Source organism: Gekko japonicus, unplaced genomic scaffold, assembly GCF_001447785.1.
Source record: "Gekko japonicus isolate JY-2015 unplaced genomic scaffold, Gekko_japonicus_V1.1 scaffold841, whole genome shotgun sequence".
NCBI lineage: Eukaryota > Metazoa > Chordata > Lepidosauria > Squamata > Gekkonidae > Gekko > Gekko japonicus.
The window spans coordinates 394,734-407,953 of NW_015165261.1; the positions used below are offsets into that span (position 1 = coordinate 394,734).

The 13,220-nt window shown below is 49.7% G+C and overlaps 1 protein-coding gene across 1 annotated transcript in view; it reads right to left on the reverse strand.

Annotated features, from left to right (window-relative positions):
- Positions 1-550, reverse strand: part of HTR7 (5-hydroxytryptamine (serotonin) receptor 7, adenylate cyclase-coupled) — a 75,607-nt gene extending 75,057 nt beyond the window's left edge. The window contains exon 1 of the mRNA XM_015410176.1: positions 69-550. Coding sequence (XP_015265662.1) covers positions 69-550 — 482 coding nt within the window. The remainder of the gene's footprint in view (positions 1-68) is intronic.
- Between the last annotated feature and the right edge of the window lie 12,670 nt (positions 551-13,220).

Here is a 13,220-nt window from a genome sequence, read left to right on the forward strand (position 1 = left end):
TCGTGGTGGCGCGCCACGCCGCCCGCCCGCCGTCTCCTCCCTCACACGTCTGTCTCCCCGCGCCTCGCCGAGTGCGGCACTGCTGGGGGCGTGGCGCCCCGCCCCTCCCCTCCCCTTCCCAGGCCGGCGAAGCACTCCGGGGAGCCGTGTCGGTCCGCGGAGGAAATCGGGAACCCTTCGCAGTGTCGGGGGGGAGGGGGGGCTCGTTCGGACCCGCCGCTGTCCCCGCGGTCGCTTTGTGGGCAGACCAGACGGCTGGTCCGAAGGGAAAGGTGCGAGCAGCGCCCCGCGGGGACAGACAGATGATCCACGGCCCGGCCCGCGGGGTGCAGGATCCTGTTGCGCAGCGGGGAAGCCAGTGGCGCCGGAGGGCCAGGCGGCAGGTCTTTCCTACGTGACTCGCGAGGGTGCACGCGGCCACCTTTGTTCCCTCGACAACTCCTCCGACGGGCGCTGCGTGTGGTGCCGCATGCACGGCCTTTGCGCGCATTACGGAGTACTCCGGCGGAGTCCAGGGGTCCCCGCCCTGCGCCTTGTGCGACAGTCGCATGTGGCTTGCATCTTTCCCTCAATCCCCATGCATGGCGTGTCTGATGAATATTGTAACTTTGACCCAAGGACAAGTACCCCCCCCCCCCCCCCCCCCGCGTGCGCGAGCGCGCGTTTTCCGGACCCACGATGGCCCTGCGGTTGCAGGTGGGTTTCCCCAACAGGAAAGAAGAAACGCACATGCGCGTCTGACCCCGACAAATCTGGAGATGACTTTTTCCCTGGCAGGACTCTGGTCCTTAGGAGCCCCCGAGCAAGCAGAAAGTAGGTGGATGTGACACCAGTTGATAACATCAGTGCTCCAGCCTGGAAGGGTGCCCCAGCCCAGCCTGCCTCGACTATACCACAGGGAAGAGCCGGGAAGAGCCGTGATAGGCAAAATGATCTGGTAGGCTGCTGCTCCAGCACTGATGCTGGGCATTGCATTGCACCTCTGATGTGCATCTTTATATCTAATGGGAAATGCTCCTGGATCAAGGGGGGGAAAAACACACACACACAACAGGGTCACCCAGTGCCACACTACAGGATTTTACTTACCTGGGGGAAACCCAAGGGCTGTAGAAAAATATATTTCTTTCAACATGTGGGCAATGAAAGGTACAATTGATGTCTCCACATGGACATCGTTTCAGAGGGCAGCCAGGTTGGCCTGCAGCAGAAGAGCTGGTTGCGAGTCCAGCAGCACCTTGGAGACCAACGAGATTTTCGAGGCATGATCTTTTGAGACCCAAAGCTCTTCGAAGAAGGGAGTTCTCAAAAGCTCATATCCCGAAACTCTTGCTGGTCCGTGAGGTGCTATTGGATTCAAATCTAGTTCCACATGCACAAACGGCACAAAAAATGTAGTCTGTGTGGCATATTGAGTTATGTGATCCTTGTCATATTATTTGTCTAACCAGACTCTGTCCCCAGCCTTTCCTCCTCTGACTGTATTTAGCGAAGTGTTGTCTTAACAGCACACTCGTACATCTGTCCTTAACAGCACAAGCCTGCGTCTCTTCATAAAGTAGACATACTAAGGAGTGTTGAAAACTAAATGTTACTGTTTTTGTCACACCTTGATGGTCTCCTTTCTAGGAGTGCAGCTGCACTTCCAGCTGCCCCGTTATTTATTTACGGCCATGTAGAGACCACAGAACAGGGACAGTGGTGGAGGGGGGGAAGGTCCACTCTGCAAGGGAGGAAGCTCTGGGCACAAAAAGGAAAGGTGGGAAAGAAACGGCTGCTGTTTAGTTTGCCCCATACTGTGCCAGGCAGGTTCCACCTTGCATCCTCACAGCCTCCTTTCCCGGCCCCGAGCATGGCAGGAGGGGATCTGGCCTGGCCAGCAAGCCCTTTGCCATCACGGAGTCTGTTTGTGTCACGTCAGAAACAAACATGGTTTTCTTTCCCAACTCCGGAGATTATACGCATCGTGTTCAGTGTGCTACAGGTTTGTGTCTGGCCCAGAAGAGTTCTGCCTGGGCCTTGCCCATTGCTGGAGGTGGTAGGAGAGAGCAGGAGGGCAGTGAGTTGGATCAGGACTCCAGAGACCCACAATCAGAGCCCCTCTCCCCCAGGAAGCTTGTGGAGTGACCTTGGGCCAGGGACCTTCTCTCAGACTAACCTACACTGCAGAGCTGTTGTGAGGATAAAATGGAGGTGACGAGCAGGAGAGCATTAAAATAGACAGAACTAGCCCTGCCCTGGATTGCCCGGGCAAGCCCGATCTCGCCAGATCTCAAAAGCCCTGGCAAGTACTTGGATGGGAGACCTCCTTGGAAGACCAGGACCGGGAGGCAGAGGCAGGCTGTATCAAGCCACTTCTCTGAATGTCCATGTCCCAATAGCAGTTGCCAGAGGTCGCCATGACTTCCAGGCATGGGCACACACTTGCACGGGCACCTGCACACACAAAAATGCAAAAAAAACCCAAAACCCTCCCAAAACAGATTTGGAAAAGAAGCGTTAACTATTAAAAATGAAGCCCTGCTGAGGGTCTTGTTTCCTACAGAATCATCGGAAACGGTTACTGGTGGGGTTGACATCTCCAGACTGGAAAATTCCTGGGGATTTGGGGGTGCAGCCTAAGCAGGGGAGGGGAGGGACCTCAGCAAGGTATGATGCCACAGGAATGCTCCCCAGATCAGACATCTTCACTGGGAGACTCTGATCTCTCTACTCTGGAGATTCGTTGTAATCCCAGGAGCCCCCCCAGGCCTCCCTTGGAGGACGGCAACCCTGACTGCTGGAGATCTTTTGTACTGAGAAGCAGCGCTTATGTAAAAGAATCCTCCTGATGGAGCTTCGGAGTCAGTTTAAATGCTCTCAAAATGTGATGTCTGTCTTCACGCAAATAACCCCTTTTTAGGGCATGGATCAGAGATGCCAAATTTCTGGAGTGTTTCTTTCTGAAAATTTGATTTGGCATCTTTGTGTGTTTGAGAGAAGCGGGGGGGGGGAGGAGTGTGTGGAAGGGAATTCTCGTAAGAGCTGAAAGCCCACGGATATTGAGAGAGGCAGACTGCGCCTCCTACACAGTTTCGCAGAAGGAAAACACTTAAATGAAACATATTTATTTGCCATTGTAACATGATAACATATGCCGTTTGGAATGCAGTGTGGGTTTTCACACCCTTGGGAACCTTCTTCTACGTTTGCCGACTTGCACTGAACTATATATTTCAGTAGCGTTTCTAACAATACTTATGAATAGTTCTGTCCAGCAACTGACTGGGGTGATTTCTCTGATAAGAACTTTGCCAGGTTTTTATTTAACAGCTCATTTAATAGCTCTCATTTAAAAAAATTAAAATCTGCACTTACCAAGAGATAACATAGTTTTGAGGCTGTTAGGTAGTGGGTTCAGGTGTTCCCTGAATCAACTTTTTACAGCACTGGAGGTGCTGCCGTTACCCAAATCAGTATCTGTGTTGGGCCAGTAATGTGCAAAGCATCCTACGCATTTAGGGTTAGACCGTGTTGTCCCCTCGGGGAGGGGCTGTGGCTCAGTGGCAGAGCATCTGCTTGGCATGCAGAAGGTCCCAGGTTCAATTCCTGGAACTTCCAGTTAAAAAAACTGGGCAGTAGGTGACAAGAAACTAAAGACCACTTACCTGCTGCCAGTCTGAGTATACAATATTAACCTCAATGGACCAGTTAGGAGGTTATTGCCTTGGTTATTGTCTGACTAGAGGTGAATGGGCAATTTAAGGGGAAATAAAGGGTGAAAGGGAAAATGTGCTGAACAGAAGAGTCTGTTGAGCCAAGATCCAGGGCAGAAGGAAGGCTGGACATGGGCAAAGGACAAGTCCAAACTGAAACTAAGAAGTGAAGTTGAGGGTCCTTTGTGGGAATCAGTGAATCATCCCAGAGGCAGAGGTCCAGGAAGCAAGCCGTCCACAAAGTTGGGGAAGAAACCCACATAAAAGCTGGTGTGGCTTGAAATACCCCTTGCATAGGATGTGGGGCAACAGAGTTCAGGGAAAATTCCTGCTAATGTTTAGGGGTAGGGATGGGCATGGACTGGCTCACATAGTTTGTCACAAATTTTGGGTGGTTATGCCTCACAAAGTGATGTTCATGGAATGGCAACTGGCATGAACATTCCATGAACTTTGGTGCTGTTTGTGAATGGATACATTTCCAGACAGAGTATCTCCACTCAATTAAACTCTTTACAAAACTCCAAATCGACAGGGGGGTGGACATCTCCAGCCTTGGAAACACCAATGGGCGCCCACCAAAGCTTAACGTGCACTGCTGGTTGCCAACAACAGAGTTCTCATTCTGCTTTATGGAATCAGAATGCTATATATCAACTCAACTCCGCAGCCCCTGTTGGCTGTTGGCAGTTAGACAGAGAGACAGGGAACTTGTTAAAAGCAGACTAGCAGAGCACATTCATTTATTCCCTCCTGATTGTGAACTCCTCTCCCCTGCTGGGGTTTGGGTGATACGTGGACTCAGGGCTCTGAGTCCCCTGTCTCTTGCTTACACCAAGTCCCTCAGCTGAGGACCCACATTTTATACCCTCCTGATTGTGAATTTCTCTCCCCTGGTAGGGTTTGGGTGTTAGGTGGACTCAATGCTCTGAACCACCTTCTTTGCTCATGCTGAGTGGTGGGGCTTTGGTATAGGGTGCCTTGGCTAAGTGAGGACCCACATTTTATACCCTTCTGTGAACTCCTCTCCCCTGCTGAGGTTTAAGAGTTCAGTAGACTCAGGGCTCAGAGCCACTCAGAGTCTCTCTACTCACGCCAAGTGGTGGGGCTTTGCTCCTGGTTGCCTTGGCTGAATGAGGACCCATGTATTATACCCTCTTGACTGTGAATTCTTCTCCCCTGCTGGGGTTTGGGTGTTAGGTAGACTCAGGGCTCTGAGCCACCCCATCTCTCTGCTCATGTCAAGTGCCTTGGCTGAGGACCCATGTTTTATACTCTCCTGATTGTGAATTCCTCTCCCCTGCTGGGGTTTGGGTGTTAGGTGGACTAAGGACTCATGATTATGCAAGAGAGTTTGGGCCAGATGACAGCCTTACATGACCAGTACTCCAGGGGATTGGTGTTGGGGGTCTCAGGGAACTCCCTCACCATCACCTCTTCCAAATCCTCCTCCACTGCACACCTGACCTCCCAGTTCACTACTGACAACCAGCAGTGGGGCTTCTCCCTGGTTGGGCTTTCAGGCAGAGGTGCTGGGCTGCTACTCCAACTCCTCCCCAGCCTCTTCCACCCACTGTTCCCTCTGGCCATGTTTGTTGGCTTGTAGCCTCCACACTTCTTAGCAGAGCTCACACTTCCATTACAAGAGCCCTGCATTCAGGAGAGCAATGCTGCTTTTTATCTAGGGGCCACAGTCTATACAGGTCAGCCTGTACTCCCCCTTTATTGCAAAGAGAAGAAGAAGAGGAGAAGAAGAGATTGGATTTGTAACTCCCCTTCACTTGAGTCTCAGAGTGGCTTACAAACTCATTTTCTTTCCCCTCCCCCCAACAGACACCCTGTGAGGTAGGTGGGGGTCATTTCACAGAAAAAGAGGTGCAGGAACTCATTAGCAGAACTCATTAGTATAACTTATTTGCATATGCCACACCCCCTGACATCACCGGAAGTGTGTCAGAAGGCTCAGGCTCCACCCCAAAAATCTCCAGGTATTTCCCAACTTAGAGTATATGAGCCTACTTGGAGATTCAGGTTGGGAAATTCCTAGAGATTTGGATTTTGGAGCGTGGGGAGGACAGGGACCGCAGTGGGGTACAATACCACAGATTCCACCCTCCAAAGTATCAATTTTCTCCAGAGGAAATTATCTCTCTAGTCTGGAGATGAGCTGTAACTCCATGGGATCCCTAGGTCCCAACTGGAGGCTGGAATCCCGAGCAGAGAAGTTTCCAGGTACAGCTAGCACATGTACACATGTTCCAGTGGTAACGAGACTTTGCAAAATTTTGTAGAACACAGAATGTCAGCTTATCTGATCTACCCCCAAACCAGCCTCACACTTCCAGACAGCCCCAAGAACCTTGCAAAGTTTCAGCCTCAGCCTTTTCACACAGCAAACCCTCTTGCAGTCACTGAGCCTGCAAAGCCGCAGCTCCTTAAATCCCAGCCCTGAATTACTGCGATCATCAGGCCTCAGCAGCCCCAAGTCTTTCTATCAACACCACAGAAGCTCTGAAAGTGGTTATCATTTCAGTTTGACCAAAGAGCAACAGCTGGAGAAAGCCAGAGTAGTGGCACCATCTCCCTCATTCCCCCTCCTTTGCTGAAGTCTCCAGTCAGTCATTTCTGCCAACAGCAGTCACCTCTGGCCACTATTTACCTTGTCCCTCTCTTTTTCTTCGTGCTGGAAATTTCCTGCATGTGATAAAAGCACCAGTGTGACTGCATGCAAGAAATGTTTGCCATATAAAAATAAGAGGTGGTGACTTTTATCACTTCAAAACTAAACATAAATCAGAACTTGGTGCGTCTGTGAGCTGAACATACTTGCATGCCCCGTAGCATTTCTACTGGCGAGAAGATCTTATACCCCTAAACCTGTCTCTTCTGGCAAGGAGACAGAGGAGAGAGCTGCCTCTCCTTACAGTTCTGAAAGGTAACCCTGGGAAAATAAAACGTGTCGCCTCAAGGAACTTCCCCATTGTCAATTACTGAGCTTGGAAACCTCATGTATACTTTCCCTCTCTGGTGTTTTCTATCAGTGGCTTAAAGGGGGGGGAGAGAAAGGGAGTCCAGGGCTTCTGCCTGACAGAGGGGCAAGTGCGCCTGCCCCTCTGACCAGCAGAAGTGCCTGAGTTCCATTCCTTTCCCCCTCTCCCTTCCCTCGGCCTCCAAGCGGGGCAAAGGAAAGGGGGGGCAGGATCTCAGGCAGCCAGCCTGGGTGCTCTCCAAAGCCCCCTCCCCACCACGAAAGTAGTCCCTGCCAGACTGCCAGCCTCTCTGCACCCACTCCACCCGATCAGGCGCCCGCCGCCACCACCCCGCACCCGCCAGGCTGCCTGTGGCCTGAGCACCCGCACCTCTCCCACCCACCTCACCCGATTAAGCCCCCACCACCACCCTCCACACTCCCACCAACTTACCCTGCCTTCTGGCTGGTGGCAGCGGTGGTGGCAACACGTGCTGCTTCTCGCTCCTCTTGACCCGACTGAGGGCTGTTGGGAGCTGGGGGCGGGGCTTGCCGCTCCTGGGCTTGTTACTGTTGGAATGGCGTTCCTGCTCATTCCAGTTGGAAACGAGCCCTGATTGCTCTGAGAGAACTGCCCTTTCAAGGACAGCTCTTGTCAGAACTATGGCTTGCCCAAGGTCATCCAGCAGCTGCAAGTGGAGAAGTGGGGGATCAAACCCGGTTCTCCCAGATTAGAGTCCGCACACTTAACCACTACACCGAACTGGCTGCAACCTGGTTGCGGTGTCTGGAGAGGATGCAGCCTGGTGGTAATGCCCACCCACAACCTCTCTGCCAAGACCCTGAGCCATGGGAGAACAACCGGCTCCACTGCAGAGGCTAGCACCTAGTCCAACGAATCAGGGGGATGACTGAGGCTGGCTGTCTGGGTGCTTGAGGACACACATCATTTGGGAGAGGGTCAGCCAGTTGTTGGAGCTGATGCTAAGCTCCAGCAAGCTTGTTTGTGTGGTGTGGCTAGGATGCCTGCTAAGCTGTCGTGGGGTTACTTTGGGGAGCCCCTGTTGGAACTCTGGGGGATGTCGGCTTTTCTGTCCTTCAGAACCTTCCTTTGGAGACTGGGGGGGGGGGTCCTGGTTACAGATTGTAGAGGAGTGGGCAGCTTACATATTCAAAGCAGGTCTAGTAAAAAAATAAGTCCTGCTGATTTCAGTTGGGTTTGCTTCCTTGGAAGTATGTTTAGGATTGCAGAATTAATTTGACCTATGAATATCCCTTACAAAGCCCTTTGTCAGCTAACGCTGTCATGGCTTGGAAGGTGTGGGTAGATGTCTGCGCTCGCTCGCCTCCCTCCCTTCCTCCTGGAGCTGTTATCTCAACAGGTGTCCTTGAAGCCGCGGCTTCTTCTCCTCTGCTTTTCCCGCTGGGAATCTAACGGCTTGGCTTTAGACAGCGCTTGTTAGTGCTTGCTCATTGGCTTGGTAGTATCAGGGGGTATATCCTATGGGTCTTTCGCTTCTCCCGTCATTACTGACACAAGAGTTCATGATGTCTTAAGTACTATCTCTCTCAATAAACTGAATCTCCTGAGATCCTGGTGTTGAGTGTGATTGACTGGGAACCCTGACACCCTTGTGGGATAAGGGAGGGGGATCACAGCAACAAAACTGAAGGGGGAGATTCTTTAAGCACGGCACGTTCCACTATGGGATAAACATGGGGTCTGCTAGTAATTCACATCTGGGCCACATTAAGCTATTTGTCCATAAGAGAGCCAGTTTGGTGTAGTGGTTAGAGGCGCAGACTCTAATCTGGGAGAACTGGGTTTGATTCCCCATGCCTCCACATGCAGCTGCTGGTGTGCCTTGGGTCAGTTACAAGATATTTCAGAGCTGTTCTATCATTAGCAATTCTGGAAAGAGCTCTCTCAGCCCCACCTACCTCACAGGGTGTGGGGTGAGGAAGGGAAAGGAGATTGTAAGCTGCTCTGAGACTCCTTCGGGGAGTGAAGGGTGAGGTATAAATCCGATTTCTTCTTCTCTTCTTCATAAACCCTGAGGGTTGCTTGCTGATGTTATGAGAAGAGCTCTGGGTTTGACTGACTGTTGAAGACTTCTCATTTCATTTATTCTTCAGTGTTCCTCCTACAGAGTGAATTTGCTTTAAATTCTCTTTCCTATTTGTTTTCCTGAGCAAAAATAGATATTGACACAAAAAAAAGACCTGTTTCAAAGTTGCCAGACAGTCATACAAGTCAACACCCTTCCCAGTGTCATCTAATACTGGTGCACCATGCTTAGTTTTGCCAGCTCCGGTTTCCTCCCACGTGTTTGTGTTAATAAACCAACCACGCTTTAAATGTAATAATTGCCTAGCAGCAAGGCTCAACTATTGAAAGACTAGGCCAGAAGCCAAAAAAGAGAAAAAACATATATTTTCAAAATATTAAAAATAGTTCCTCTAAAGAGGCAGCAGTTTTACTGGATTCATGGTCTGCAGGCTGTTAAGTAACTGGGATGCAAGCACACTCTAATCCTGTTCTCCTGGTGGATTGGTCCGATGCACACAGATCCAGGATCCTGAAAGGGAAAGGGGGGTCTCGTCCGTGAGGTGCTACAAGCAGGGAGGCTGCAGTCCCCTAATAATAATAATAATACTTTCAATTTATTGATCGCTTTTTCCCACTCATGTGGGCTCAGAGCGATTTACAGTTACTCAGAGAAAATGGACTAGCAATATATTTGTGGGGGATAGGGAAGACAACATACAATATTTAATCACACACACATTGTAGCTGGTCGGAGGCCCAGTCCTCCAAAGTCAGATTTTGTGTATACCTTAATGGGCCTGGAGGCATATTATAGAAACTTACCCCCCTTAGATATAAAGAATGTGGCAGCCGTACTTGACTGAAGGTGCTGTGGGGCAATAGAACACTTACCCAATTTCCAAAATACTTAGTTGGCCCGTTTGCTAACCTGGTTAGCCATCTGCCCCACACAGGCTATGGAAAATCCGGGGGTGTAATGAGAGGTGGGAGAGTGCTGCCATGGCCCATCCCAAAATATCTCCACAGACCCCACTTTCCTTTCCCCCCCCCCGACAGCTAAACTAACGAAAAGTGCTAAGTAACTCAGCCATCTGCTTGCATTCCACATTTTTAAAGACCAAATAAAGTTAATGGCCTTGTTTAGTCTGGTGGGGGTGGGGGCTGGTTCTGGGTGGCCAGCACAAGGATCTTTTGCTTTCCCTGGAAACAGGCTCCTGTTTTGAGTTCCCCAGTTCTGGAAACGGGCAATCACAGGTTCTTGTGAATAAAGTTTGTTCGCAGATATACAGTCTGAGCAGGTGAGTAAAAAGCTACATAGACAGACTATGTTAGCCTCAAACCAGCATCATTCCAGTACATGAAGATACTTTAAAAAGCCAGTGTGGTGTAGTGGTTAAGGGCGGTGGACTCTAATCCGGAGAACTGGGTTCAATTGCCCACTCCTCCACATGAAGCCAGCTGGGTGACCTTGGGCCAGGTCCCTACCTTCTGCCAGCAGGGGGACGGAGCTTCTCTTCCTGGATCTTCTGGCACATGCACTATGCGTGTGCGCCATAATGATATCTCTCAGAAGTTACAGCATCGTGCTAGGCATATCGCTGGGGGGACACTGTAGAATTCGGCCAGAAACTCTATGGTATCATAGAGGTTTTTTGGTCGAGTGCTAGAGCGTCCCCCCGGCGACGTGCCTGGCATGATGATGTCACTTCCAGGTGACATCATTGCGCTGGGCATGTTGGCGTGATCCCAGCATTTTGGGGGCAGGGTTCCCCCACCGGCCAGATCCTAAAGTGGGCAAACCCCTCCCACCGGGGAATGCCAAGCCTACCTTGGGCCAGTCACAGTTCTCTCAGAACTCTCTCAGCCCCACCTACCTCACAAGGTGCCTGTTGTTGGGAGAGGAAGAGAAGGCTGTTGGAAGCCCCTTTGGGACTCCTTAGGATGAAAAAAAGCAGGGAATAAAACCTAACTGTCCTTCTAAAAAGCTGGACAGAAGCTTATTTGCAATCTTTTGAGATTCAAAACTGCCTCAATTCACCCCAGATCAAAGATAGAACCTGGATTCCACAGATGGGGGAAACATTCCTAGATGACCTTTTTTTAGTTATTTAATTTAAATTTCATTTTATTTTATTTATTCCCTGCCTTACCCAAAGTTCAAGGTGCCTCATAACCAATCCCCAGCTAAAAGCAAAACACATTACCAATATGAAAACTCTGATTCCCAGAAATAACAACGGACAATGAAACATGGCAAATTAATTTTTAGAAGTCCTGCGAAACAGAATAGGCCCTACAGAATACCAATAAGAAGGGAGAGTCGTGCTTATTTCCTCTGGTAACTTGTTTCACAAAACTGGAGTTCCATGTCCTTGGGCTGTGAACTCCGGCACCTGGTCAGCAAACACAGCAGGACCTGATGAATAGTCTGAAGATGGTGTTGTCGGACGTAAAGGAGGACTGGTCGCTGTCCCCTCTCTCAGCCTCCAGACTCCATGGCAAGAGAGTCAGATAGCTAGACTGTCAGATTAAGCTTCCTTCCTGAGTTTGCTCTTCTGAAGCAGACTGATAGATCTCAGGGAAATGGCCTCTCCTTCCTTCCGTTCATCCTCTCCCACAACACACTTTTCCTTGCATGCACCAAGAGGGAGGACACGCTGTCTCCATCTTGGCACCATGACACAGGTGGCCCTCTCACCATCTGCGTCCATCCTTAGTAAATTAGACGAGAATACTATCCTGCCTCTACCCTTTCCCATCTAGAATGTAGTTCTACAATAAACAGACCTCTATTCGTCTAAAAGGTGGCGTAACTAAGCTGTGATACCTGGTGCAAAGACGCTCCTCCATGTGTGTAGCTTAAAGCACTCTGCTAAACTAGTCAGTGGGTTCTGGACTAACTATACCCGTTAACCCAACAGGTGTGTGGACTCATGTAGGGAGGTTAACATAAAGGACAGCTGGAAGGCCCATTAGAGATGAACAGTGCAGTCCTATGCAGAGTTACTCCAGGCTAAGTTAATTGAAATCAGCGGGCTTAAAGTAGGGCTGCAACTCACCTGCTGCTGCAGGGGATCTCCTGCTGGTGATCCCCCCCCCCCCAACGCTTGATGGAGTGGCAGGGGAAGTTATGGAAGTGATGTCACTGCATCAGGTAACCATGGAGATTTAGTGGCATGGTGATGTCACTTCCAGGTCTTTTTCCAGAAGTAATGTTGATGCATCGCATGTAGCAACAGTGGCCATGCCTCACCCCCACAGACTCCTGGAGGTTGCCAGGAGAGGCACTGCTAGCTTAAACTGGAGAAATTCTACATAGGATAGCACTGCAAGACAACTTTCACCAGAAATGAAACAGCCTCAATGTTTTTGCTTGGTGTTTTGCTTTTAGACCATTTTTAAAAAACATTCTATACCATAGGAGAATTGTCAGCTTTTGTGCTGGGCTGTACTGCCAGATGCATTTTTAAAAAAATACAGGATTCATCATTCTGGCTTTTCCCGGCCCTTGTGTTGCCATCCTCCTGCCCAAGGAATTATTTTTAAAGGACTCCTCTCCAGGGCCAGATGCACATTATTAATAGAGTCCCAAATGTCTATTAGAAGACATCTGCTGTAACCTCAAACTACTACAAATTATAATATTTCTGGGTCCATTGATAAAGGCTACCAGAATGGGTAATTTGTTGTTCAGTCGCACAGTTGAATCCGACTCTTTGCAACCCCATGGACCACATAATGCCAGGCCCTCCTGTCTTCCATCATGCTCTGGAGTTTGCTTAATTTCATGTTCATTGCCACAATAACACTGTCTAACCATCTCATCCTTTGCTGTCCCCTTCTTATTTGACCTTCAATCTTTCCCAGCATCAGGGTCTTCTCCAGTGAGTGCTCCCTTCTCATTTTGTGGCTAAAGTATTTGAGCTTCAGCTTCAGTATCTGGCCTTACAGGGAACAGTCAGGGTTGATTTCTTTTAGGATTGACTGATTTGATCTCCTTGCAGTCCAGGGGACTCTCAAGAGTCTTCTCCAGCACCATAATTTGAAAGCATCTATTCTTTGGTGCTCGGCCTTCCTTACAGTCCAACTCCTGCAGCCATACAGTACTACTGGGAATACCATTGCTTTGACCATACAGACTTTTGTTGGCAGGGTGATGTCTCTACTTTTTATTATGCTGTCAAGGTTAGCCATCACTTTCCTCCCAAGGAGCAGGTGTCTTTTAATTTCATGGCTTGTGATCTTGGATCCCAGGAACGTGAAGTCTGTCACTGCTTCCACAACTTCTCCTTCTATTTGCCAAAGAATGATGGGGCCCATGCTCTTAGTTGTTTTGATGTTGAGTTTCAAGCCAACCTTTGCGCTCTCCTCTTTTACCCTTAGCAAGAGGCTCTTTAGGTCATCTTCACTTTCTTCCATTAGAGTGGTATCGTCTGCATATCTGAGGTTTTTGATGTTTTTCCCAGCAATCTTAATTCTGGCTTCTGAATCATCCAGGCTGGCATTT